The sequence below is a fragment of the Leopardus geoffroyi genome, chromosome B3 (assembly GCF_018350155.1).
Source record: "Leopardus geoffroyi isolate Oge1 chromosome B3, O.geoffroyi_Oge1_pat1.0, whole genome shotgun sequence".
In the NCBI taxonomy this organism is placed as follows: Eukaryota; Metazoa; Chordata; class Mammalia; order Carnivora; family Felidae; genus Leopardus; species Leopardus geoffroyi.
In genome coordinates, this window is record NC_059337.1 from 132,479,780 (window position 1) to 132,505,301 (window position 25,522).

At 37.5% G+C, this 25,522-nt stretch overlaps 1 protein-coding gene across 10 annotated transcripts in view; it reads right to left on the reverse strand.

The window, feature by feature from the left end:
* Window positions 1-25,522, reverse strand: part of EML5 (EMAP like 5) — a 179,400-nt gene that overhangs the window by 145,333 nt on the left and 8,545 nt on the right. For 9 of the 10 annotated variants that reach the window (XM_045451798.1, XM_045451797.1, XM_045451796.1 and 6 more), the window contains exon 2: window positions 7,612-7,771. In XM_045451798.1, the coding sequence (XP_045307754.1) occupies window positions 7,612-7,771 (160 nt within the window). Of the gene's footprint in view, window positions 1-3,335; window positions 3,436-7,611; window positions 7,772-25,522 lie in introns of those variants that run through there. The other variant, XM_045451799.1, reaches the window with a different exon arrangement.

A 25,522-nucleotide genomic window follows, 5' to 3' on the forward strand; every position in this document is an offset into this window, starting at 1 on the left:
AAAAAGTATCCAAGCATATCTGAAGAAGCGAATGGAATTTCTAGAAATGAAAAATAAAATAAATAAAATTTAAAACTCAGTGGAACAGTTACATAGGCAAGTAGAGGGAGATGAAGATACAGAGTTAAAAAGAGGAGCTAGCAAGATGGAAAGTGTGAGAGAGGTTAAGAAACGTGAGAGATGGAATTCCAGCCATGGAGAAGTATCAGGGTCTGAATCTGCCCCCCTGCCATAAACAACCAGAAACTACACAAGTGTGCAAAAACAAACATTTTCAGACATTCAAAACAGGAAGTGAAGCACTGTGAACTCTCAAAGGGGGAGAAACAAACAAGGTGAGACCTGTACTTGCCCTAGCCTTCATCTAGGAGGCAATTTCCATATTATAGCACAGAAAGTAGAATCCAAACAGGGCCCAGCAGACTTGCTGATTTGAGAAGACAGAGCGAGCCTAGAGTTCAGACGTCATGGCTAGGATTTGCAGAGCAGAGAAAGAGCTCCAGAAAATTTGTTTATGGGTCCCCTTGAGAACACCAATCTTTTCATGCCCAGGGTGAAATCCATGAGGCCATGCAAAGAACAAATTGTGGACAAAAAGCAATTACTGGGGAGCTACAGCCAAAAAATTCCCAGAGATCATAAAGGGTCAGGATCACTCAAGTTCCCAATAGCCAGAATGGAGATAACTCTTTGAATTCACTAGGTATTCAGTAGGGATCCCAGAAGAGTTGCACCTTAGTGGCAAAGTTAAACCAGTAGTCCTAGAGGAAAAGCTACTCTAGCCTTGCCCCCCAAAAAGCTTGAAAGCAAGCTTTCACAAGGATTACACTTATTCACAAGGAATTGCACTACCTGCCAGAACAATGTACAAAATACTTTATTTTTTTTTAATGTGCAAAATACTTTAAAGGAATACAACAAAATCCAGAATTCAGAATGTAACACATACAGTGTCCAGCATCCAATAAAAAAATTATTGGACATGTGAACAAAGAAGAAAATGTGATGAATAACCAGGACAAAAATCAGTTAATAGAAGCAGACCCAAGAATCACAGAAATGATTAAAATTAGGAGACATTCGTTATTAAAATGAAAATGTTCAGGATGCTTAAGAATTATTTTTATTATTTTTAAAAATTTTGTAATGTTTATTTACTTTTGAGAGAGAGAGACACACACACACGCATACACACAGAATGCAAGTGGGGGAGGGGCAGAGAGAGAGGGAGACACAGAATCCAAAGCAAGCTCCAGGCTCCAAGCTGTCAGCACAGAGCCCGATGTGGAGCTTGAACTCACAAACTGTGAGCCGAAGTCTGATGCTTAATCGACGGAGCCACCCAGGTGCCCCAAGAATTATTTTAAAACATACAAAGAATAAAAAGAGAAATGGAAGATTTGAAAGAACATACATAACTTGTAAAAATAAATGTTGAATTATGTGAAATAAAAATTCACACCATAGGATTAACAGCAATTTAGAGAATTAAGAAAAGATAGATGAACTTACAGATACAGCAAGAGAAATGATTCAAAATAAAGCACAGAAAAAAAAAAAAAAAGGAAAAAATTGATGGTGCCTCAGCTAACTTTAGAAAAACATCAAGTGTGCATAGGGGCACTTGTACCCCAATGTTTATAGCAGCACTCTCAACAATAGCCAAATTATGGAAAGAGCCTAAATGTCCATCAACTGATGAATGGATAAAGAAATTGTGGTTTATATACACAATGGAACACTACGTGGCAATGAGAAAGAATGAAATATGGCCTTTTGTAGCAACGTGGATGGAACTGGAGAGTGTGATGCTAAGTGAAATAAGCCATACAGAGAAAGACAGATACCATATGGTTTCACTCTTATGTGGATCTTGAGAAACTTAACAGAATCCCATGGGGGAGGGGAAGAAAAAAAAAAAAAAGAGGTTAGAGTGGGAGAGAGCCAAAGCATAAGAGACTGTTAAAAACTGAGAACTGAGGGTTGATGGGGGGTGGGAGGGAGGGGAGGGTGGGTGATGGGTATTGAGGAGGGCACCTTTTGGGATGAGCACTGGGTGTTGTATGGAAACTAATTTGACAATAAATTTCATATATTAAAAAAAATAAATAAATAAAAGAAAAGAAAAGAAAAGAAAAGAAAAGAAAAGAAAAGAAAAACATCAAGTGGTCTAGTATACAGGTAACTGTAGTTCCAAAGGAGAAGATGGAGGCAAAGAAAATATAAAATCAGAGAAATGATGGCTAAAATTTTCTAAATGTGATGAAACTCATAAACCCAGCAAATCTAAGAAGTTCAATAAACTCCCAGCAGAATAATCACACACACAGAGAAAACATACATCAACACAAATGGTAATCAAATTGCTAAAACCAGTGCTAAAGAGAAAAATCTTAAAAGCAGTCAGAAAAAAAGACAATTTTAGTATGGAGGAACAAAGATTAAAAAGTTATTCTAGATTTCTCATCTAAAGCTATACAAGTCAGATGACAATGAATAACCTCTTCAAAAATTCTAAGGAGGAAAAAGGCAACATAGAACAGTATACCTAGCAAAATTACCTTTGGAAAATTGGGTCAAAATAGGCTTTTTCAAGTAAACAGGAGGTGAGACCTGCACTAGGAGATATGATAATGGAAATTACTTCAGCCAGACGGAAATGATACACCTGTGAATTAAGCGTCCAAATGGTAAATATGTAAATAAGACTTTTATTTTTAATTTTCGATTTAAACTGTTTAAGGCAAAAATAACAATAGTTATTATGGGATTTGCAAAATACATGTAAGTAAAATGAATGACAACAGCACAGTAAACAGAAGGAGAGAAAGGAAACAGCAGAATATATTTTTTTCACATCCTTTCCAAGTGCACATGAAACTTCATGAAGATCACAAAATTCTGAATCACAAGATAAGCCTAACCAAATAAAAAAACCCTAAAATACAGAGTATGTTCTCTGACAAAAACAGAAATTAGAGTAACAGAAAGTTGTGCAGAAAATCCTCCAAATGTGTGGAAATTAACAATACACTTGTAAGTAACTGCAAGGGATAAAGAAGAAATCACAAGGATCAGCCCACGACACAGATTTTTTGCTCTGGGTTAGAAGCAGGGGTCAGCAAACTACAACCCTCAGGCCAAATCCTGCCTGAATCCTGTTTTTGTAAATAAAATTTTACCGGAGTGCAGCCATACAGATTCTTTTACAAGCTGCCCATGACTGCTTTCCTACCACAACGCAGGGCTAAGGAGTGGCAACAGAGACCGTATGTATGGTCTACAAGGCTTAAATATTTACTGAGTTGTTACAGAAAGTGCACCAGTTTACTAACCTCTGATTTAAAGCATAGATTCTGGTATCAGACTACCTAGGTTTGAACATCAGCTCCATCTCTCATTAATTAATTAATTACTTTCAGCAGTTATGTAGCCTCTCTGAACCGCAGTTTCCTCACCTATTAAGTGGGAATAATAAAAGTGTTTCATAGGGTTACTATGAGAATTAACATATATACATACACAAAAAAGTTAATATGTGGTTAATGTTACATAAATGTTTGTTATCATCATTGTTAATTTACCACAACCATAACTAGCTTTAAGAACCTATGCCCTCTACCTGTCTGAATGAGAAATGCCACCTAATACTCAGAAACAAATTCTGCAAAGTAGAATTACTATTTAAACCCTCAAATGGGCAGAATGAATGGCTCCCATGAAAAGATACAGTATATAGTTTGTTGTGGCTCTCCATCAAATCACCCTGGCAGAAAGACCAAGGGAACAAGAGGAGAGGACTTACTTTTCCTGAGAGTCTTGGGAATTACAGGGTATCAGTAAATATCTAGCTAAAAGAAATCTACCTACTGTGTAGAGATTAAAATTTCACAAAACAAATATAAAGTGAGGAATAGCCAGAGGGGGACTGCCCATTCTATTGATGCTTCTTCTGACTTGGCTCATCCTACACACACAGCAAACCACAATGGGCCAAAAACTTTAAAACTCCATGTATCTCCATAGAGCCTCGAAGCATCCAGCTCTGTACAGACAGTGGAAAAAAAAGGAGATCTGGGAGCACTTCCTCTGTAGCCCTGATGAACTTAACATGGCCAAAATCAACCTCCCTCAGCACAGGTTAAGCAACAGCAGAGAGGATAAGAGAGAAATAACCAAGCCAATACTGCTTCCTCTCCTAGCTTTCTATCATTTTTTACTGTATCATGTTTTCTCACATTTACCCAGCCTGGGTAGGTGAGGAAGAAGATAAAGTTTTCTAGTAAAAGTAACGCTTTAACCATGTAAGAGTTGGGTAGAAAAGTAAGAGAAAGTGCCTTTCAGACCAAAGGACAGCAAGATTAGAGAGATCATGGCGCCTTCAGGAAAAAGCCTAATTCAGGGTAGCTGAGGGGAGGAGTGCCAACTGGAAAGTGGCCAGAGACAAGGCTGGAGAAGCAGGCCAAAGCCAGAGAAAGGGTCAACTTTGTCTTTTAAGAGAGTTGGAATAGAGAGAGATTCAGTTTTAAAGGTATCACACATAGTATATTTGTATGACATTTGGCAGGGATGGGGGGCGGTATCTGGAGTTGAGGAGAGAAGCTGGGGCCTCACTGTTAACTGACATGGACATTAAAATCATGGCTGTAGATGATCACCTAGAGGGAATAAGTAAAAAGAAAAGAAGGCCACAGATTCCTAAAGAATACTGACATTTAAGAAGCAGACAGAAGGAAAGGCACCTTTAATTAAGAAGTAAAAGTCAGAAAGGGAAAAAGAAAACCAGCTTCTCGAATTTCTCCTTGATCCCAACAAAATCTTAGTTGTGTCCCTTAACTGAACTGGATTTATTAAAAGATTCTAGTGCACTCAATGCTCAAATAAGAAAACTATCCTAATAGACACAGCTAGACACATCCCATGAGTTCCTGCAACCGTAAACCATATTCAAATAACAAACAATTATACTTAAAAGATGTTAGTATGTGGGTCCTTGTGGTCTCAATGTTCATTACACAAGAACTAATGATCATAATGTCACAAAGTAAAATCACAAATTTTGCAAGAGAGGCAGGACTTGATGGAATAAATACTGGTAAAATCCTACATAAAATCATTAGAAATTAGGATCTGGCAGAGAAATAGAAAAAAACTCAAGAATAATACAATAGGCACTTGAGATATGTCAAATTAGCAAGAGACTGCTAAAAGGCACTTGGAAAAACCAGTGAACTCCCCTAATATTTTTGCAAAAATTACTCTCTTGATAATCATGTGCCAAAAGGCTAAGGTACACTAAAGCCTTTTATTTTGTACCATCATATAATTGACAAAATTAAGTTAAAAACTAATGCTTTATTCTTAGTTCATTCTGTAAATCACCAGAGCTGTAGCTACAGCTTAGATTTTGTTCAACATGAGAAATGTTTTTGCAGTGTACTGTTGTATTTGCAAGATAAAGTATAAATTTCCCTTCCTCCCACTTAGAAATTTTAGTCCCTGTTTGATGTGCGTTATAGGAACAGACTTTTCAGGCTCTAATTATTCTCAGTAAGGCAGACTTCTGGTGTCAAAGTGGATATTCAGTCCATTTAGAAGAAAGCCTCTGGGAAAATAATATTCAGCATTACTGTTAACAGGGAAATTCATTGGATAAATCTTAATAGAGCACTATTATAAAATGCAAAAATCACAATTATTTCCTAGTTGATAGCTCATAAACAGTTCAGATATTAGTGAATATATTCTCAAATATATTTTCTAACTAAGGCATTTTCTCAATAGAATTTCAGAGATACTCTTCTTAACTTAATCTTCAGTCGGCAGCAGTTCCTTATAAGCTTTAATTGTATTTAAGATGGCTGAATTTCTTCTGAAATATAAATAACTACTTCCTAAGTTCCATGTTTGGGAGGCAGGAGAGCATTGTGATTAAAAACATGAGCTTTGGAGTGTGACTGACCTGGGTTTCCGCTCTGGCTCCATTTACTAGCTGTGTAACCTGGGGCAAGTTATTTAACCTCTCTAAGTCTCAGTTTCTTTATCTGTAAAATAGAGATAATAATAGTATCTATTTCATAGGGTTGCTGTGAGGATTAAATAAGATAATGCAGGCTCAGCACAATGCCTGGTACTTAGTATGTGCTCAGTAACTTTTAGCTATTATTATGTTTTTTATAAGCTTAAACTTTTAAGTAACACATTCTCATGAAGATTTGTGATAATAAAATACATGTACCAAAGGCTTTTCTTATAAGTTCTACAAAATAAGCAAAATTAAAGGCTTTCAACTAGGAAGAGCTATGGGCATGACTTCTCCTTATATATACAAAAGAAATTCCTCAGCAATGCAACACATAACATTTAAAAGAGCAATTTCAAAATTAGGAAGAAAACATCTATGTTGAAAGAATACAGATACTTATAGTTAATACATCGTGGACTTCATAACACCTTTAGTAAATGACTAAAAAAAAAATCCATGTACGTTTGTTTCATAAAATTTAATCTCCCAAGAGATAGGTTAAGAGTAATTCTCTTCCTTTTAAAAAAGAAAATAAAATTGATATGAGGACAGTAAGGGACTTGAAAAATAGCAAAATAGGACATGAATTAAGGTTCTGTAATTGCCAATCACTGCTACAATACTAATATTAAACCTAGAAGCACATTTTTCCCCAAATGAAAGGTTCCAATTAAGTCTTAAAGATCTCTTAACAGACTCTTAACAGAAAGGCATATTAATCTATGCTACTCAAAGCAGCTATTCCTTAGTTATAAATAAAATATCTGTCATTTTCAAGAGAACAAAACACGATGTGATCTGTTTTTATAAAATCTCAACCTATAAAATTAATTTTATGAACTGAAAAGCAGGCAACTAAAATCTTTCTAAAAGTTAAAATGACTGTTAAAGTCTAATTTTAACATAAAACTTTAAAGACTACAAATTAACCATACCTGCAAAATTCAACTTCTTACCACTTCTTAAATATTTTTTAGGTATAACAAGTTCCATGAAAACACCATAAAAAAGTTCTTGGCCTGTTTAATTTTTTAAAATAATCGTTCACTAGAAGTAGATGATAATTTGGGAACTGATAATTATATCCTTTGTTTTAAACTTTGATTTTGTATAAAAATAGCTCTTATAGGAACCACCTCCTTATCTTCAATAAAAAATGTAACTTCAACAGAAACCTTTAAAATAACTGAAAATTAAAATGTATACAGCTCTACTTAGAGAAACTTAGTTTTCCCAAGATGTCTTCCTAAGACATCTTTCATCTGTCTTATCAACATACACTACCTAGAAAAGTTATATGTAAAATTTCTAGGACAATTAGGTAATATTCTACTGAGTCAGAATCTCTTTGGCTTTTATAATAGTATTAATTCAATTAAAAAGTTTGTGATATGTGAAATAAAGACCACTTATTGTTCTTATTTTTCTTATATTCATCAACTATCCACCCAATGTACCTCCACCCTTGAACAAACAGGTGCTTTTCATCAATTGCTTTCCAATTTAATATTTATAGATTTGTAATCATTTCTTATAGTACACGTTTATAAGATGTAGTTTAGAAAAAGAGAAAAAAAATCACATACCTGCCCGTCTAAGTCGAATGCTAAACAAGCTATACCATGTGTATGAGCATCCTTTAGAATTGATATAGTCTGCACAGTGTATGAATCCCAAACACAGATATAAGGCTCTTTCCCAACTTGTCCCGTTGCTACCAATACTCGTTCAGGATGCAATGCAAGGCTGCAAAATAAATAAATAAACTGACTTAAAACTGTTTACAGAGCTTTTATACTTGATATACATAAACTTTATATATGCAAATGCAAAATTTAGACTTTATCCATTTAATATAATTTGGATTTAAAATAACTTCTAGTGGGGGTGCCTGGGTGGCTCAGTCAGTTAAGTGTCCGACTTCAGCTCCGGTCATGATCTCACGGTTTGTGAGGTCGAGCCCCCCGCGTCAGGCTCTGTGCTGAATGCCTGCTCGGAGCCTGGAGCCTGCTTGGGATTCTGTGTCTCCTTCTCTCTCTACCCCTCCCTCGCTCATGCTCTGTCTCACTCTGTCTCTCAAAAACAAATAAACGCTAAAAAAAAAAAAAAAAATTAAAGTAACTTCTAGGGGCGCCTGGGTGGCTCAGTTGGTCAAGTGTCAAACCTCAGCTCGGGTCAAGATCTCACAGTTTGTTGAGTTCGAGCCCCGCTTCAGAACTCTGTGCTGACAGCTCAGAGCCTGGAGCCTGCCTCTGATTCTGTATCTCTCTCTGCCCCTCCCCTGCTCATGTTCCTTCTCTTTCAAAAATAAATATTAAAAAATTTTTTAAATAAAATAAAATAACTTCTACAAAAATCCATACTGAGTTATTACTTGACTAGTATATGTATGTTATGACCAGATGATGATAGGCTTCAAAATCTCTGTAATATGATAAAATGTGTGTAAACTTTGCAAGAAAAGAATTCTCACAATGGATCAATTGCACCACAGCAACAAATTAATAGCAGCCTTACCACATGCCACTTTCTCTTTTGGTATTCATCTGTTTTTAAGCCCTCTCTCCTTTTTTACTCTTTTATTACATGATATTACACAAAATCTTAGCATCCAAAAATAGCACTTAGTAACACTCCTATGGTAATAAATTATAAACCCCATTTTTAATTGAAGTAAAATTGGTATATAAGTTTTAATTATATAACATTTTAATTAAATATCTGTGTTCATCTCAAAGCAATCACCTCCAAAAGTCTAGTTATCATCTATTACCATACATTTGACTCCCTTCACCCACTTCACCCACCCCTCAACCGCCTACCCTTGTAGTAACCACCAATCTGTTTGTGTCTATGAGTTTGTTTTTATTCGTTATATTTTATTTTTTTAGATTCCACATATGAGTGAAGTAATACTATTTTTTACTTTCTCCTTCTGACTTAGTTCACTTAATACCCTCATGGTCCATCCATGTTGCCAACATCTGATTTCATTCTTTTTTATGGCTGAATAGTATTCCATAATGTCTATATACCACACCTTCTTTATCCATTCATCCACTGATGCATATTTAGGTTGTTTCCATATCTTGACTATTGTAAATAATGTTGTAATGAACATCAGGCTGCATGTATCTTCTTGTATTAATGTTCAGATAAATGTCCAGTAGTGGGACTGTTGGATAGTATGGCAGCTCTATTCTCAACTTTTTGAGGAATAACCATAGTGTTTTACACAGCAGCTGCACTAATTTATATTCCCAGGGTTTTATTTACATATGAGGGCTCCTGTTTCTCCACACCCTCTCCAACACTTGTTATTCCTTGTCATTTTGATGACAGCCAATCTAACCCATATGAGGTGATATCTTATTATGGTTTTGGTTTGCATTTCCCTAATAATTAGTGATGCTGAACATGTTTTCATGTGTCTGTTAGCCATTTATAGGTCTCCTTTAGAAAAATGTCTATGCAGATCCTCTGGTCATTTTTTTATTTGAACTGTTTTTTGTTAAGTTGTAGGAATTTTTTAATATATTTTGGATATTAACCCCTTGGCAAATATGTAATTTGCAAATATCTTCTCCCATTTAGTAGGTTGCCTTTTCCTTTTGATGATGGTTTCTTTCACTATGCAGAGGCTTTTTAGTTTGATGTATTTCAATATGTTTATTTTTTTAAGGTTTATTTATTTTTGAGACAGAGAGAGAGCGAGCGCACTAGCAGGGAAGGGGCAGAGAGAGAGGAGACACAGAATCCTAAGCAGGCTCCAGGCTCCAAGCTGTCAGCACAGAGCCCGATGCAGGCTGGAAGTCACAAACCACAAGATCATGACCTGAGCCAAAGTCAGACACTTAACCAACTGAGCCACCCAGGTGTCCCTTAATTTAATTTTGCCTTTGATTCCTTTGTCTTTGGAGTTAGATCCACAAATACATTGCTAAGACTGATGTCAAGGAGCTTGCCACCTGTTTTCTTCTAGAAGCTTTATGGTTTCAGGTCTTACGTTCAAGTTTTAAATCCATTTTGAGTTAATTTTGGGGTACACTATAAGATAGTGGTCTAGTTTCATTCTTTGGCATGTGGCTGTCCAGTTTTCCCAACACCATCTTTTGAAGAGACTGTCCTTTCTCCATTTTATGCTCTTGGCTCCACTGCCATAAACTAAATGTCCATACACGTGTGGGTTTATTCCTGGGCTCTCAATTTTGCGTCACTGATCTATGTGTCTGTTTTTATACCAATACCATAGTTTTGGTTACTATAGCACAAATATCATTTCAAAAAACAGAAAAGTCACCTATGGTTCACAGAAAGTAGTCTGAGTCTTTAAAAACAAGACAAAGACCAAACAGTTGGTAATGGTTTATGTACATTAGCAGGAGGCACGAAGTAAATACAAATTTCTCCTTCATAAATTTTTCTACAAATAGATTTAGGTTATGAGATTCATCTTTAGGAGAAAAAAAAATCACTCCTGGCCTCAGAGTCAAGGATGAGTTGAAAGTGGGAAAAGTTAGGAGGGTATTAGGACAGAATCAACTGATTGGATGTAGTGAGTGGGGGGAAAGAAAGGTCTAAGATGACTCTTGGGCTTCTGGCTTGAGCATCTGGATGGCTTAGATGGTATTCATCAAGTCAGGGAATACTAAGTGAGTAACCAGAGGGAGGGAAGATAAGTAGGAATGGAAGGTTGGCTCAACATATAAAAGTCAACCAGTATATCATAGTAATAGAATAAAAATCAATCCTAAAAAAAATAGAAAAGTAAAACAAATACAAACCCATATACATTAATCTCAATAGACACAGAAGACGCATATGACAAAAACCCAACCCCTTTTGTGATAAAAATACACAACAAACTATGAATTAAAGAGAACTTACTCAACTTGATAAAGGGGAATCTATGAAAACCCACAGCTATTATCACATTTAATGGTGAAAGCCTGAAAGTTTCCCCTCTAAGTACAGGAAGGAGACAAGGATGTCACCTCTTGTCACTTCCATTCAACATGATACTGGATATTCTGAACAGGACAATTAGGCAAGAACAAGAAACAAAAGGAAGAAGTAAAACTATCTCTACTTATAGATGATATTATCTCGTATAAAGAAAATCCTAAGGAATCCACAAACAACAACAAAATAAATCCCAAGTAGAGTTAATAAGCAATGTGGTAGATATAAGGTCAATATAAAATATCAATTATATTTCTATACACTAGCAAAGAACAATCTGAAAATTAAGTTAAGAAAACAATTTCACTTATGATAGCATCAAAAACAACAAAACATTTAGGAATAAATTTAGCAAAAAAGTACAAGACTTGTACACTGAAAAGTACAAAACATCGTTCATTTTAAAATTTTTTTTTTTTCAACGTTTATTTATTTTTTTTGGGACAGAGAGAGACAGAGCATGAACGGGGGAGGGGCAGAGAGAGAGGGAGACACAGAATCGGAAACAGGCTCCAGGCTCTGAGCCATCAGCCCAGAGCCCGACGCGGGGCTCGAACTCACGGACCGGGAGATCGTGACCTGGCTGAAGTTGGACGCTTAACCGACTGCGCCACCCAGGCGCCCCCATTTTTAAAAGATCTAAATAAGTGGAAAGATACACTGTAATATAATTACAACATGTTATATATAATATTGTAATACTGCAATTTTGTTAAAATGACATTACTTCCTAAATTGATCAGTAGCTCCCAGCTACCCAAAAACAGGAAATGACAAAAAACAAGTAAGTCTCCAACAGTTTACCAGAAAAAGGCAATCCCATCAATGTCCTAAAGTCCAGGAACTCCCTACTATCTTAATGTTAATGCTTTGCTAGAGGGAAAACAACCTCAGTTTGACAATAGCTAGGCCTCTAGTAAGTCTTTAGCACGTGAAAGTCTCTTTGGAAACTCCCTCTTGACTTTATCTCCTACCTCCCCCACATAAAACGGTCACCTCCCACACTTGCAGTGCGTACTTCCTGCCCAGAGTCCTGTCCCCGTGCTTTAATAAAATCACCTTTTTGCACCAAAGAAGTCTCAAGAATTCTTTCTTGGTCATTGGCTCCAGACCCCCACCACCCCAAAACTTCACCAAAAATATTCCATTTTTCTACAGCTTCTATCTCCTTGCTGAGAACTTAAAACATTTCATTTGTTTCAAGAACATTCCCGTTTACTTCACGGCATATAGTTATAACAACTGCTCTAAATTCTTTGATAATTCCAACACTTACTTCATTGTGGGGCTGATAACTACTGTCTTTTATAAGTTCTTAAGAATTTCCTAATTTTTTGTGTGATCATTTTGGATTATATCCTGGACATTTGGAATACTGTGCTATAAACCCTGGGCCCTGTTAAAATCCTCTAGAGAATGCTGTGTTTCAGCAGGCAAGCACTCTGGTTAGGTTCAGGGCACATGTCCCAGTTCTCCTTCTATGGTCCCAATGTTAGTTTAATTTTTAAAGCCTTTGTAGTATTACCACATGTACACACCACAGGGGCCAATTTGGAAGCTGGATGATTATAGTTCAGTTTTCAAAGCCTTTGATACGCTGTTTCTAATTAGTTCCAACCATGTGCAGTGTAAGAGTCTAGGACATCAAATGTAACTTTATGAGATCTCCCTGCTCTCCATAAACTCCCCCAACTCTCAATCGCCCAGGGGCTCTACTTCATCGTACTATGACTAGAAAGTCCAGAGTATGAGCTTCTGGACACTGTCGTGCTCTTCCTACAATTGGGTCGGACTCTGGGCAAAAAGCATTTGGCCTATTTTTTAATTGGTCTGTTGTCCTATTACTGCATTGTAAGAGTTCTTGATATATTCTGGATACAATTCTTTTCTCAAACATATGTTTTGGAACTGTGTTTCCCAGTTTGGGGACTGTCTTCATTTTCTTAATGGTATCTTTTAAACAGCAAAAGATTTTAATTTTTAAAAATTTTTTGTTAATGTTTATTTATTTTTGAGAGACAGAGCGAGAGCATGAGTGGGGTAGGAGCAGAGAGAAAGGGAGACACAGAACCCAAGGCAGGCTCCAGGCTCCTAGCTGTCTGCACAGAGCCCCACACAGTGCTTGAACCCACAAACCGCGAGATCATGACTTGAGCTGAAGTCGGATGTCTAACCGACTGAGCCACCCAGGTGCCCCAAAAGACTTAAAAATTGTTGAGACTTTTTATCTTAGACTAACTAGATTCATCAAAAAGTTGCAAAAATAGTATAAACAGTTCTCTTAAATCCCTCACCCCACTGCTCTAGTATAATCTTGGTACAATAAGAAAGAGGAAATTAACATTAGTACCCCCTCTAAACTACTTACTCAAAATTCACCAGTTTTTTCACTGAAGTTTTTCTGTTTCAAGATCCTATCCAGGGTAGGATAGTTGCATTTAATTCTCATTAGCAACTTCAATCTCTGTAACAGTTTCTTTGATTGTCTTTCATGATGGTATACTTTTGAAAGTCTTTTTTTTTTTTTTTAATGTTTATTTATTTTGAGAGACAGAGAACGCACACACGTGAGTGCAAGCCAGTAGGGGAGGGGAAGAGAGAGGGAGAGAGTGAGTCCCAAGCAGGTTCTGTGCTATCAGCGCAGAGCTCAATCTGAAGCTCCATCCCATGAACAGTGAGACCATGACCCGAGCAGAAACCAAGAGTTGGATGCTCAACTGAATGAGCTACCCAGGCGCCCCTTTTTTTAAAGTCTTTAAAAAAAATTTTTTTTAATGTTTGTTTATTTCTGAGACAGAGAGAGACAGAGCATGAGCAGGGGAGGGGCAGAGAGAGAGGGAGACACAGAATCCGAAGCAGGCTCCAGGCTCTGAGCTGTCAGCACAGAGCCCAACGTGGGGCTCGAACTCACGGACCGTGAGATCATGACCTGAGCCGAAGTCAGACGCCTAACTGACCGAGCCACCCAGGTGCTCCTAAAGTCTTTTTAAAAAAATGTTTATTTATTTTGAGAGAGGGAGAGAGTGAGAGAGAATATATGATGCTATACTTTTGAAGAGTACTAATCACTTATTTTGTAAAATGTCCCTCAGTTTGGATTTGTAACACATTTTTCCATAATTGGAGTGAGATCATGCATTTTTGGCAAGTATACCACAAAAATTGTATTTGTTCTTCTTAGTTCATCATATCAAGGACGTCAATATGCATTATTACTGATGATGTTTACCTCAATTCCTTAGATAAGCTGGTGCTTGCCACGTTTTTCCACTGTAAGGTTACTACAAAGCTTCTCTTTGTTGTCAATATGTATTTTAGGGGAGATGCTTTGACTCCATGCAGATCCTGTTTCTCCTCAAACGTTCATTCACTAATTTTAGCATCCACTGCTAGGCCTTGCCTGAAACAGTTGCTACTGTACTATTTGCCTTATGTGATCCTCCTATTTCCTCTTTTCTTCTACATTTATTGATTGGAATTCTACCGTAAGGAAAATTTTTTAATTTTAATTTTTTGAGTATAGTTGACATACAATGTTACATAAGTTTCAAGTGTACAACATAGTGTTTCAACTTCTCTGTATGTTATGCTATGCTCACCACAAGTGTAGCTACCATCTGTCACCATACAACACTATTATAGTATCATTGGCTATATTCCCTATACTGTGTCTTTTATTCCCATGACTTATCCATAACTGGAAGCCTGTATCCCTCATTCCCTCTCACCTAGTATGCCTACCCCCCTACCTTTTTTTCCTTTGGCAACCATCAGTTTATTCTCTGTATTTTTAGGTCCGGTTCTGCTTTTTGTTCATTTGCTTTGTTTTTTATGTTTCACATGAGTGAAATCATATGGTATTTGTCTTTCTCAGTCTGATTTATTTCACTTAGCATAACACCTGGGTGGCTCAGTCAGTTAAGCATCCAACTCTTGGATTCAGCTCAGGTCATGATCTCAAGGTTGGTGAGTTCAAGCCCCACGTTGGGCCCTGTGCTGACAGCTCAGAGCCTGGAGCCTGCTTCAGATTCTGTGTCTCCCTCTCTCTCTGCCCCTCCCCTGTTCATGTTCTGACTCTCTCTCTGGCAAAAATAAGCAAACATTAAAAAAAAAAAAAAAAAAGCCTAATACCCTCTAGGTCCATCCATGTTTCTGCAAGTAGCAAGATCTCATCCTTTTTTATAGCTGTATAGTATAGTCTGTGTGTGTGTGTAAATATACTACATCTTCCTTATCCATTCATCTATCAATGGACACTTAGGTTACTTCCATACTGGCTACTGTAAATAATGCTGTAATAAACATAGGGTTTTGTATATCTCTTAGAATTTTTGTTTTCTTTGGGTAAATACCTACTACTGGAATTACTGGATCATATGGTATTTCTATTTTTAATTTTTTGAGGAATCTTCCATACTGTTTTCACAGTGGCTATACTAATTTATGCTCCCACCAATAGTGCACAAAGGTTCTTTTTTCTTCACATCCTCACAAACACTTAATTCTTGTCTTTATTTTGGCCATAGGAAGAACTATATTTTCTCTCTTATTTAAAGTTTATTTATTTATTTTGAGAGAGAGAGTGCATGTGAAAGCAGGGTAGAGGCAGAGAGAGAAAGAAAGAATCCCAAGCAGGCTCCACTGTGCTATCAGCCTAGAGCCCAACTCAGGGCTCCACCCCACGAACCGCAAGATCATGACCTGAGTGGAAATCAAAGGTCAGATGCTCAACCAACTAAACCACCCAGGCACCCCTCTCTTTTATTTAATCCATTGTTCATACAGTTGAATTCATGGGAATTTTAAGATTTTTAAAAAATGTTTATTCATTTTTGAGAGACAGAGAAATAGAGAGTAAACAGGGGAAGGGCAGAGAAAGACGGAGACAGAGAACCCCAACCAGGTTCTGTGCTGTCGGCATAGAGCCCAATGTGGGGCTCGAACCCACAAACTGTGAGATCATGGGCTGAGCCCAAATCAAGAGCCAGATGCTTAACCAACTGAACCACCCAGATGCCCCCATGGGTATTTTAATAACAGTTTTTTTTTCTGTAAAGTGACAGACAGTAAATACTTTAAGCTTTGCCTGCCATACAACCTCTGTTACAGCTACTCAACTTTATGGTTATAATTCCAAATCAGCCATTGATGATATGTAAACCATGCATTCTCATTGGGAGCAACATCACTTCCATGGGGTTAAGAACTGGTTCTTGTGGGTGTGAAGGTCTTACTCTTTTTATGAAGAAAGTATAGATACATATATGGTACATAAATTGATATATAGTATATCTGTGGTAATAAAATTTTGTGGTGGGTTGGGGCAATTAAGAAAAAAATACCTAAAAGGGTTCCTTAGAGGGACTATTTAAAAAAAAAAAAGGCTGCAAAAACAAATAGTCATGTCTGTTTTCCAATAAAACTTTATTTACAAAAATAGATGGCAGGCCATATTTAGCCCAGGGTCTGCTGTTTGATAGTCCTGTTTTATTCGATGGGTTAAAATTCAATACTATCATTATTTATCTTGTAGCTCAAATTGTTGCATCTTTGACCTTCAGGAGATCCTTCAGGTTGGCTCCCTTATTTTTTCAACAAGCCAACATCTGTTTTGCATTGACCTACTTTGAGGAACCACAATATATTCCAGGCTCATCTAGCATTTTTCCTGCTCCAGCCCTATAATTAACTGCTTCTCTAGGAAGACTTTTTTGGCAAATGGTATTTAGAGAACAAGATCTGGGCAGCAGAGGTGGCCATTGTTATTGGAGTGTTATTCCTTCTAGGCTGCAGACAGAGCTGAGAAATATATGTAGTGTACTAACCCATGTATATACACATGGCTATATTATGTATCTTTGGGTGTATATATCTAAAAACCATGAGTTCATATTGATACATCTGATTCTAATCCAAAACCACAGGGTTCATTGAAGACTTCTTCCTTTATGTATAACTTCTTCCAAGAGTGAGAAATTAGTCTTTCATAACCTCAAGTCTATTTAAGTATGATATACACAAAGTTGTTTCAGAATTGCTAGCCCTGTAGGAAACAATTTTACTAACTAGGTTATAGCATTATCTATAGTTCTTTTTGTTTTTATTCTTACAGTATTCAATCAAGATACTGCTTTCATAGGTTTTTGTTGTTTTTTGTTTGTTTTTGGTTAAGGTGCTCCCTGCTCAGTGCTCAGTGATAAGGAGGAAAGAGCTTATAAAACTGTAGGTAGAATTTGTTTTTCTCTTTTTACTTACAGTTATTTTACAGTTTTGTTATTCTCTGCTTAAGTAATGGCAAGGCTAGGGCTTTGCATAGAAACTGCATACTTGTGAAGTGATTTTGAATAATTTGGGGATGACACTCTGGAAGGTTACTTACTACATACCCACCACTGTCTTCAGTTACCTGGAAGTCTAAAGTTTTAATTCTATATTATTTATTTACATTAATTTTATTACAATTTTATATTATTTATTTATAATTTTCCTTACGTTATCCTTTTTATGCCCTATTTCCTATACTTTTTTAATAGAAATTTTATAGTGTTACCTCTGGTGTTTAAGGTATATAACATAATTTGACTTACATTTTGTATATGGTGAGGTTCATTTTTTTTCCCCATGTGGATATTCGTTTTTAATATTGTTTCTTGAAAAGACTATCTTTTAAGCATATTTTATGTGCTAACAGGAATCAACTTAGAAGAATCATCAACAATACTGATAGAGGTGACCAGGGAGAAACTCTGGAGCAGGCAATGAGATCTGGAGCAGGATCTCATTCACACATGGAAAGATTACTATGAGATAGGAGCGGGATGTACTGCTGATGGGTAGGTAAAATCTGACAGTTCTGATGATTCCAAATTTTTTTTGAAGTGACAATGTAGATTTATTCTGGAATATCTACCATAATCACAACTCCTATTTGTACCAACTAACACCCCCATAAGTAATTAACCTTAGACTACTTTTAACAATCTCACATCCTTAATTCACTGTTCAGATACTAATTTCCAAGCAATCAAATTCATCAGCATTACTAAACAGCTAAGGAACTTTCCCTCCTCACAAAGATTTGTTGCCTGGAGTGTAGCATTAAAAAATAAAGAATCTGTAAATGACAAAATACTAAAAATGGATTTCTACTCATGGCTGCAGGTACTTTCATCTCAGACCACATAATATAAGGAACAGACAGAAATCTGAACCACCTTTATTGTTACTAGAAGCCTATCTATATTGAGATAAAGCCGCCCCAATGAGTGGGTCTGTTTGCCAGCTTAGAGCTGGGCTTAGAGCTGAGCTGGGCAGACCAGGTAAGCAGATGAAAATACATGACTCCACTGTGCTAATGTTCTTTGACCCAGGCTGTGCAGCTGCCTACCAAAAATGTGAACTCCACAGCAAGTTCTCCAGCTTCAATATCTTCTGGTTAATGTTTCCGTACTAGTTAATGATAGTCAGGACTAGAACCCAGGTTGTCTCCCAACGCAGTGTTCTTTCTCTGCTAGAATAACCTTGTCATGGATCTGAAAAAGGATGTTGGAAATTTGCAACTGCACAGGTGGAAACATCTGAATGAAAGAGCTGTAGGCCTTGGAACTTATTTTGCTGCTACATTATACCCTGGGCATCTGGATTCTCAGTCCAGACCAGCTCCAATTTTTTTTCTCTTTCTTTTAAAAAAAAATTTTTTTTAAGTTTATTTATTTTGAGAGAGAGACAGAGAGACAGAGAGGGTGAGCAGGGGAGGGGCAGAGAGAGAGGAAGTAACAGAATCCCAGCTGGCTTCACACTGTTAGCACAGAGCCCAGCATGGGGCTCGAACTCACAAACCATGAGCTGAAAGACCTTTAACCAACTGAGCCACCCAGGTGCCCCTCCAATTTTCTTAATGAGAAAGAAAGCATGAGTATTTTCCTAGTATTCTTGGAGTCAATATTACAGTTAAGTTGTATTCCACATATTGCCTAGTATATTGCTGAACATACAGTGGAACTCAAAAACACTTATAGATGAGACAGCTCAGAAACAGACCCTCATAAATATAATCAACTGGTATTTGACAAAGGAGCAAAAGCAAAACAATGGAAAAAGAAAGTCTGTTCAACAAATAATGCTAGAACAAATGGACAACTACATGCAAAAAGTGAATCTAAACAAAGACCTTACATCCTTCACAAAAATTAACTTAAAATGGATAATAGATCTAAATACAAAACATAAAACTATAAAATTACTAGAAAAAAACACGGGAAAATACCTAGATGACCTCAGTTATGGTGATGCCTTTTTAGATACAACACCATATATGTGATAGATGAAGTAATAATTGATAAACTGGACTTACTTAAAATAAAAAACTTCTGCTCTGTGAAAGACAATGTCAAAAATATGTGAAGACAAGCCACAGATGGGGAGAAAACATTTGCAAAAGACACATCTGATAAGAACTGTTATCTAAAACAAAGACCTCTTAAAATTCAACAATAAGAAAATAAAGAACTCAATTACTAATTAGGCCAAAGACCTTTTTTTTCCCCTTAAGTTTATTCATTTATTTTGAGAGAGAAAGAGCACGTGAGCAGGGGAGAGGTTCAGAAAGAGAGGGAAGGAGAGAATCCAAAGCAGACTCGGTGCTGTCAGAGAAGGTAGGCCATAGACCTTAACATACCCATCATCAACGAAGATATACAGATGGCAAATAAGCATATGAAAAGATGCTTCACATCATGTCATCAGGGAAATGCAAATCACAAGACACCACTACATGTCTATTAGAATGGCCAAAATCCAGAACGCTGACAATACCAAATGCTGAGGAGGATGAGCAACAGAGACTTTTATACATTGCTGGTGGGAATGCAAAAATTGTACAACTTTGGAAGACAGTTTGATGGTTTCTTACAAAACTAAACATACTGTTGACATATAATCCAGCAATTGTGTTCCTTAGTGTTTACCCAAAATAGTTAAAAACTTTTGTCTACCCAAACACCTACACATAAATGTTTGCAGGAGCTTTATTCACTGTTGCCAAAACTTGGAAGATGTCCTTCAGTAGGTGGATGGATAAATGGTACGTCCAGACAATGGAATATTTAGCACTAAAAAGAAATGAGCTATCAAGCCATGAAAACACATGAAGGAGACTTAAATGCATATTACTAAATGACAGAAGTCCATCTGAAAAGGTTACGTACTGTATGATTCCAACTACATGACATTCTGGAAAAGGCAAAACGTTACCTGTTGTGCGTGGCAGAGCTAGGGAGTGAACAGGCAGAGCACAGAGGATTTTTACGGCAGTGAAAATATGTTATTATAATGACGGATGTCACTGTACATTTTTGTCCAGACCCATAGAATATATAACACCAAGAGTGAACCCTAAGGTAAACTATGGATTTGGGGTGATTATGATGTGTCAATGTATATTCATCCTTGGTAAAAAGTGTACCATTCTGGTGAGTGATGTGGATATTGGGGAGGCTATGCATGTGTGGGGCAGGGAATATATGAGAAATTCGTACCTTCCTTTCAATTTTGATGCAAACCTAAAACTGCTCTAAAAACACAAAGACTTTTTAAAAAGGAATATATGTATCTAAAAGGCTTAAAAGAAGGGGCACCTGGCTGGCTCAGTCAGTACAACATGTGACTCTTGATCTCAGGGTCATGAGTTTAAGCTCCACATTGAGCATAGAGCTTACAAAAAAAAAAAAAAAAAAAAAGGCTTATAACACCACAAAATTCTTAATTTATTTTTCTTCTGGGATGGACAGCTCATAATGTTGGATTGGCAAACAGGAAGTTCTGATTGTAGGAGTTGTTAACTCAGATTTCACTCTAAAAGTTACCTTGTTATTCACAACTGGGGGGAGAATATCTGGTTTTACTTTAATCCAGAGGCTGGGGAAAATAGGGATAAAGCAGAGAGACAGATGGGACATGAAGTGAGAATTCTGGATTATATCATTGCTATGGATGGATGGTGTCAACATCTTGACGGACCCCAAAAAAGGGAGAGATCATTGTCATGGATGCTTAAAAGCATGGAATATGAGGCATAACAGAGAGTACCTGATTGAAATTAAAGAACCAGAAATAAATTGGGGTGCCAATTTAAAACACATATTAGGGGCGCCTGGGTGGCTCAGTCAGTTGAGCATCTGACTCTTGATTTTGGCTCAGGTCACGATCTCACAGTTCCTGGGATCAAGCCGTACATTGGGCTCTGCACTGACAACATGGAGCCTGCTTGGGATTCTCTCTCTCTCCCTTTGCCTCTCGTCGGCTCGCTCTCTCCCTCTGTCAAAATAAACTTAAAAAAAAATAATAAAACACAGTAGTATTATCTCCAGATTACAAGATGTGGGTAAATATTTTTCTACACCTTTCAATTTCTTATAATCGTATTCTATAGTGTATATCACTAATTTTAAAAACATAACAACAACTCGTTGAGGGGGGTGCCTACCAAGCCTCTCATACTCTGATTTTTTAAGTTTATTATTTTGAGAGTGACAGAAAGTGTGTGTGAGCAGGGGAGGGGCAGAAGGAGAGAGAAGAAAGGAGAAAGGAGAGAGGAGAGGGAGGGAGGGAGGGAGGGAGGGAGGGAGGCAGAGGGAGAGAATCCCAAGCAGGCTCCACACTAAGTATAGAGCCCAACACAGGGCTTGCTCTCACAACCTGTGAGATCCTGACCTGAGCCGACATCAAGAGTTGGATGTTTAACCAACTAAGCCACCCAGGTGCCCCTCTCATACTCCTTATCAAGTCACCCTCACTCTCTTACACAGTCTCTTCGGGGTTACAAATATTACCCTTTCCAAGTGCATGCCATCTGAATCTAACATCCATGTTACTGGTAATATTTCTTACCATGCTAGTAGTGCCACCTTTGCTAAATAACATTGTCCACAAATTAACTAATAATTAGAAAAGTCACATTGCAACCAAGTAATGATGACTAATCTATAGAGTCTGTAGTTAGTCATCACCTATGTTATAAGACTTAGAATGGCCTTTCACTTTCCACTCCTGGTTGGGTATTATGCCTTGCACCCTGATCAACCACCTGTAAAAATATGGACACTGAGGTGGTTAGACTTGGTTACATCATCATCTTGTGGCTAATTTAAATAATATCACGAGCAACATCATTCCAAGCAAAAACTGCAAAATTCTTAAGAGAAACTGCCTGTGGCAATTTTAATTATGCTCCACAGACTGAAATAAATATGTAATGAGAGCTTCCCCACCGGAGGCAGTGGTGTCTAGTGCTGTATATCCTAAGAAAGTCAGTCTCCCACAGAATTGAAAAGAGATTCCAATGGATTTGAAGCAGAAAACGGTTGTCCTCTTTGTTGGAGGTGAACTAGGTACATGATTCACAGGAAGAGCAGGAGCATTTCCTTGACAAGGAACCTGCGCAGCTCAGTTCTTCTGATTTGGGGAATGGGCTATGTACACTTCTCTTGCCAACAATTTATTTCTGGTTCTTTAATTTCAATCAGGTACTCTCTGTTATGCCTCATATTCCATGCTTTTAAGCATCCATGACAATGATCTCTCCCTTTTTTGGGGTCCGTCAAGATGTTGACACCATCCATCCATAGCAATGATATAATCCAGAATTCTCACTTCATGTCCCATCTGTCTCTCTGCTTTATCCCTATTTTCCCCAGCCTCTGGATTAAAGTAAAACCAGATATTCTTCCCCCAGTTGTGAATAACAAGGTAACTTTTAGAGTGAAATCTGAGTTAACAACTCCTACAATCAGAACTTCCTGTTTGCCAATCCAACATTATGAGCTGTCCATCCCAGAAGAAAAATAAATTAAGAATTTTGTGGTGTTATAATGAATTGAGCCTGCGTATGGACTCCAATCTTTTGTCCCATGCCTATCCCCTCATTCTAGTACTCAACCAACACCAAGAAGTTAGTGTTTTTCCCCTATGCTTACTACATCAGATGGATATGCATGCCAGTGTCTTAAGACAGGCACCATATTTCACTTGACGTTTTAACAATCCAATTCACCTTTAAATTACACTGGCCAACAGATGGTAATACTTTAGATAGGAACTCCAGGAGCTATGAAGGCCTTTGTATCCATTCTTGCAGTCTTTGGCCAATATGGTGATGCCATGATCTACCTGTAATTAGAACAGATACCACAGTAACCAAGGCAGCTTGTTTATGCTGGTTAAGTGTAACCCCTTGCCAGTGTGCTATGCTGTCTCAGAATACTGATCCATACTGAGACACAATGCAGAACTTGCTGGCCTTACAGACTGAAGCCAGTCTGACTGCTCTTTAGTGGCTGCTTTATGCTTGGTTAACAGCAACATGTGGTCTCAAGCCCTTCAAAACACAGCATTCCACTACTTTTCTGACTGGACATGTACCTATTGTGCTATCTGAACTGTCTATGCAAATACATCCACTTTAGAATTTCACAGGGTAGGGATGATCTGTCCTTCTGATGTATTTATATGTCCTATCAAATATTAACATATTTGGTTTATTTCTGAGTGCAGATTCTGACTCCAAAATGGAATTTATTAATGGACAATCTTGGTCTTTCCATGGCCCAAATTACTTAGGCAGACCCACTGCAACTGTTCCTGGAGTCTGTTGAAATCACCATCTGATACATCATCTTGATACATCCAGGATGCACATAACTTTGCCCATTAAGTGAAGCTTTCAGGTCCCCAGTGAGTATTTTTCTGGACTGATGATGTATGATATCTTCCTTTTAATGTTTTAAGTCCCTGATGATACTGACCAGATCCATCAATAAACAGAAAACCATACTGAGGATTTTTTTTTTTTTTTTTTTTTTTTTTGGTAATCTCCAAACATAGAGATTTATGCTGTCCAGCATGGGAGGTCCTTAGGCAACAAGTCAGGAGGTTTTTTGTTTTGTTTTTTAATTTAAATTTTGGTTAACATACAGTGCAATATTGGTTTCAGGAGAATTCAGTGGATTCATCACTTACGTACAACACCCAGTGCTCATCACAAGTGTCCTCCTTAATAACCATCACCATCTAGTCCATCTCCCACCCAATTTTCTCCATCAACCGTCAGTTTGTTCTCTACTGTAGTCCTCTAAGGGTCTCTTGTGGTTTGTTTTCCTCTCTCCTCTTCCCCGCCTTCCCATTTGTTCATCTGTTTTTTTTTTTTTTTAATGTTATTTATTTTTGAGAGACAGAGCATGAACAGGGGAGGGGGAGAGGGAGATACAGAAATCTGAAGCAGGCTCCAGGCTCTGAGCTGTCAGCACAGAGCCTGATGCGGGACTCAGACCCATGAGCCGTGAGATCATGACCTCAGTCGAAGTTGGACGCTTAACCGACTGAGCCACCCAGGCACCCCTCATCTATTTTGTTTCTTAAATTACACATGTCTTAAGTCGTACGTTATTTCTCTTCCTCTGACTGACTTATTTCACTTAGCATAATGCATTCTAGCTCCATATCATCGCAAATGGCAAGATTTCATTCTTTCAATGGCTGAGTAATATTCCATTTTATATATATGCCACATCTTCTTTATCCATCAGTCAGTGGACTCTTGGGCTCTCTCCATAGTTTGGCTATTGTTGATCATGCTGCTATAAACAATCGGGTGCAAATGCCCCTTCAAATATGTATTTTTGTATCCTTTGTATAAATACTTAATAGTGCAATTGCTGGATCATAGGGTAGTTCTATCTTTAACTTTGAGGAAACTCCACACTGTTCTCCAGAGGGTCTGCACCAGTTTGGATTTCTACCAACAGTGTAAGAGAGTTCCCCTTTCTCTTCATCCTCACCAACACCTGCTGTTTCTTGAGTTACTTTCAGCCACTCTTACAGGTATGAGGTGTATCTCCTTGTGGTTTTGATTTGTATTTCCCTGATGATGAGTGGTGTCGAGCATCTTTTCATGTGTCTGTTGGCCATCTGGATGTCTTCTTTGGAAAATTGTCTATTGATGTCTTCTGCCCATTTCTTAACTGGGTTATTTGTTTTCTGGGTGTTGAATTTGATAAGTTCTTTATAGGTCTTGGATGCTAAACCTTTATCCAATATGTCATTTACAAAGATCTTCTATTCCATAGGCTGCCTTTTGGTTTTGTTGACTGTTTCCTTTGCTGTGCAGAGGCTTTTTATCTTGAGGAAGTCCCAATGCTTCATGTTTGCTTTTGTTTCCCTTGACTTCAGTGACATGTCTAGTAAGAAGTTGTTCCAGACGAGGTTAAAGAGGTTGTTGCCTGTGTTCTCCTCTAGGGTTTTGGTAGTTTCTTTTCTCATACATAGGTCTTTCATCCATTTTCAATTTATTTTTGTATATGGTGTAAGACAGCGATCCATTTTCATTCCTCTGCACATTTCCATCCAGTTTTCCCCGACACCATTTGCTAAAGAGACTGCCTTTTTCCATTGGATAGTCCTTCCTGCTTTGTCAAAGATTAGTTGGCCATACATTTGTGGGTCCATTTCTGGGTTCTCTATTTTGTTCCATTGATCTATGTG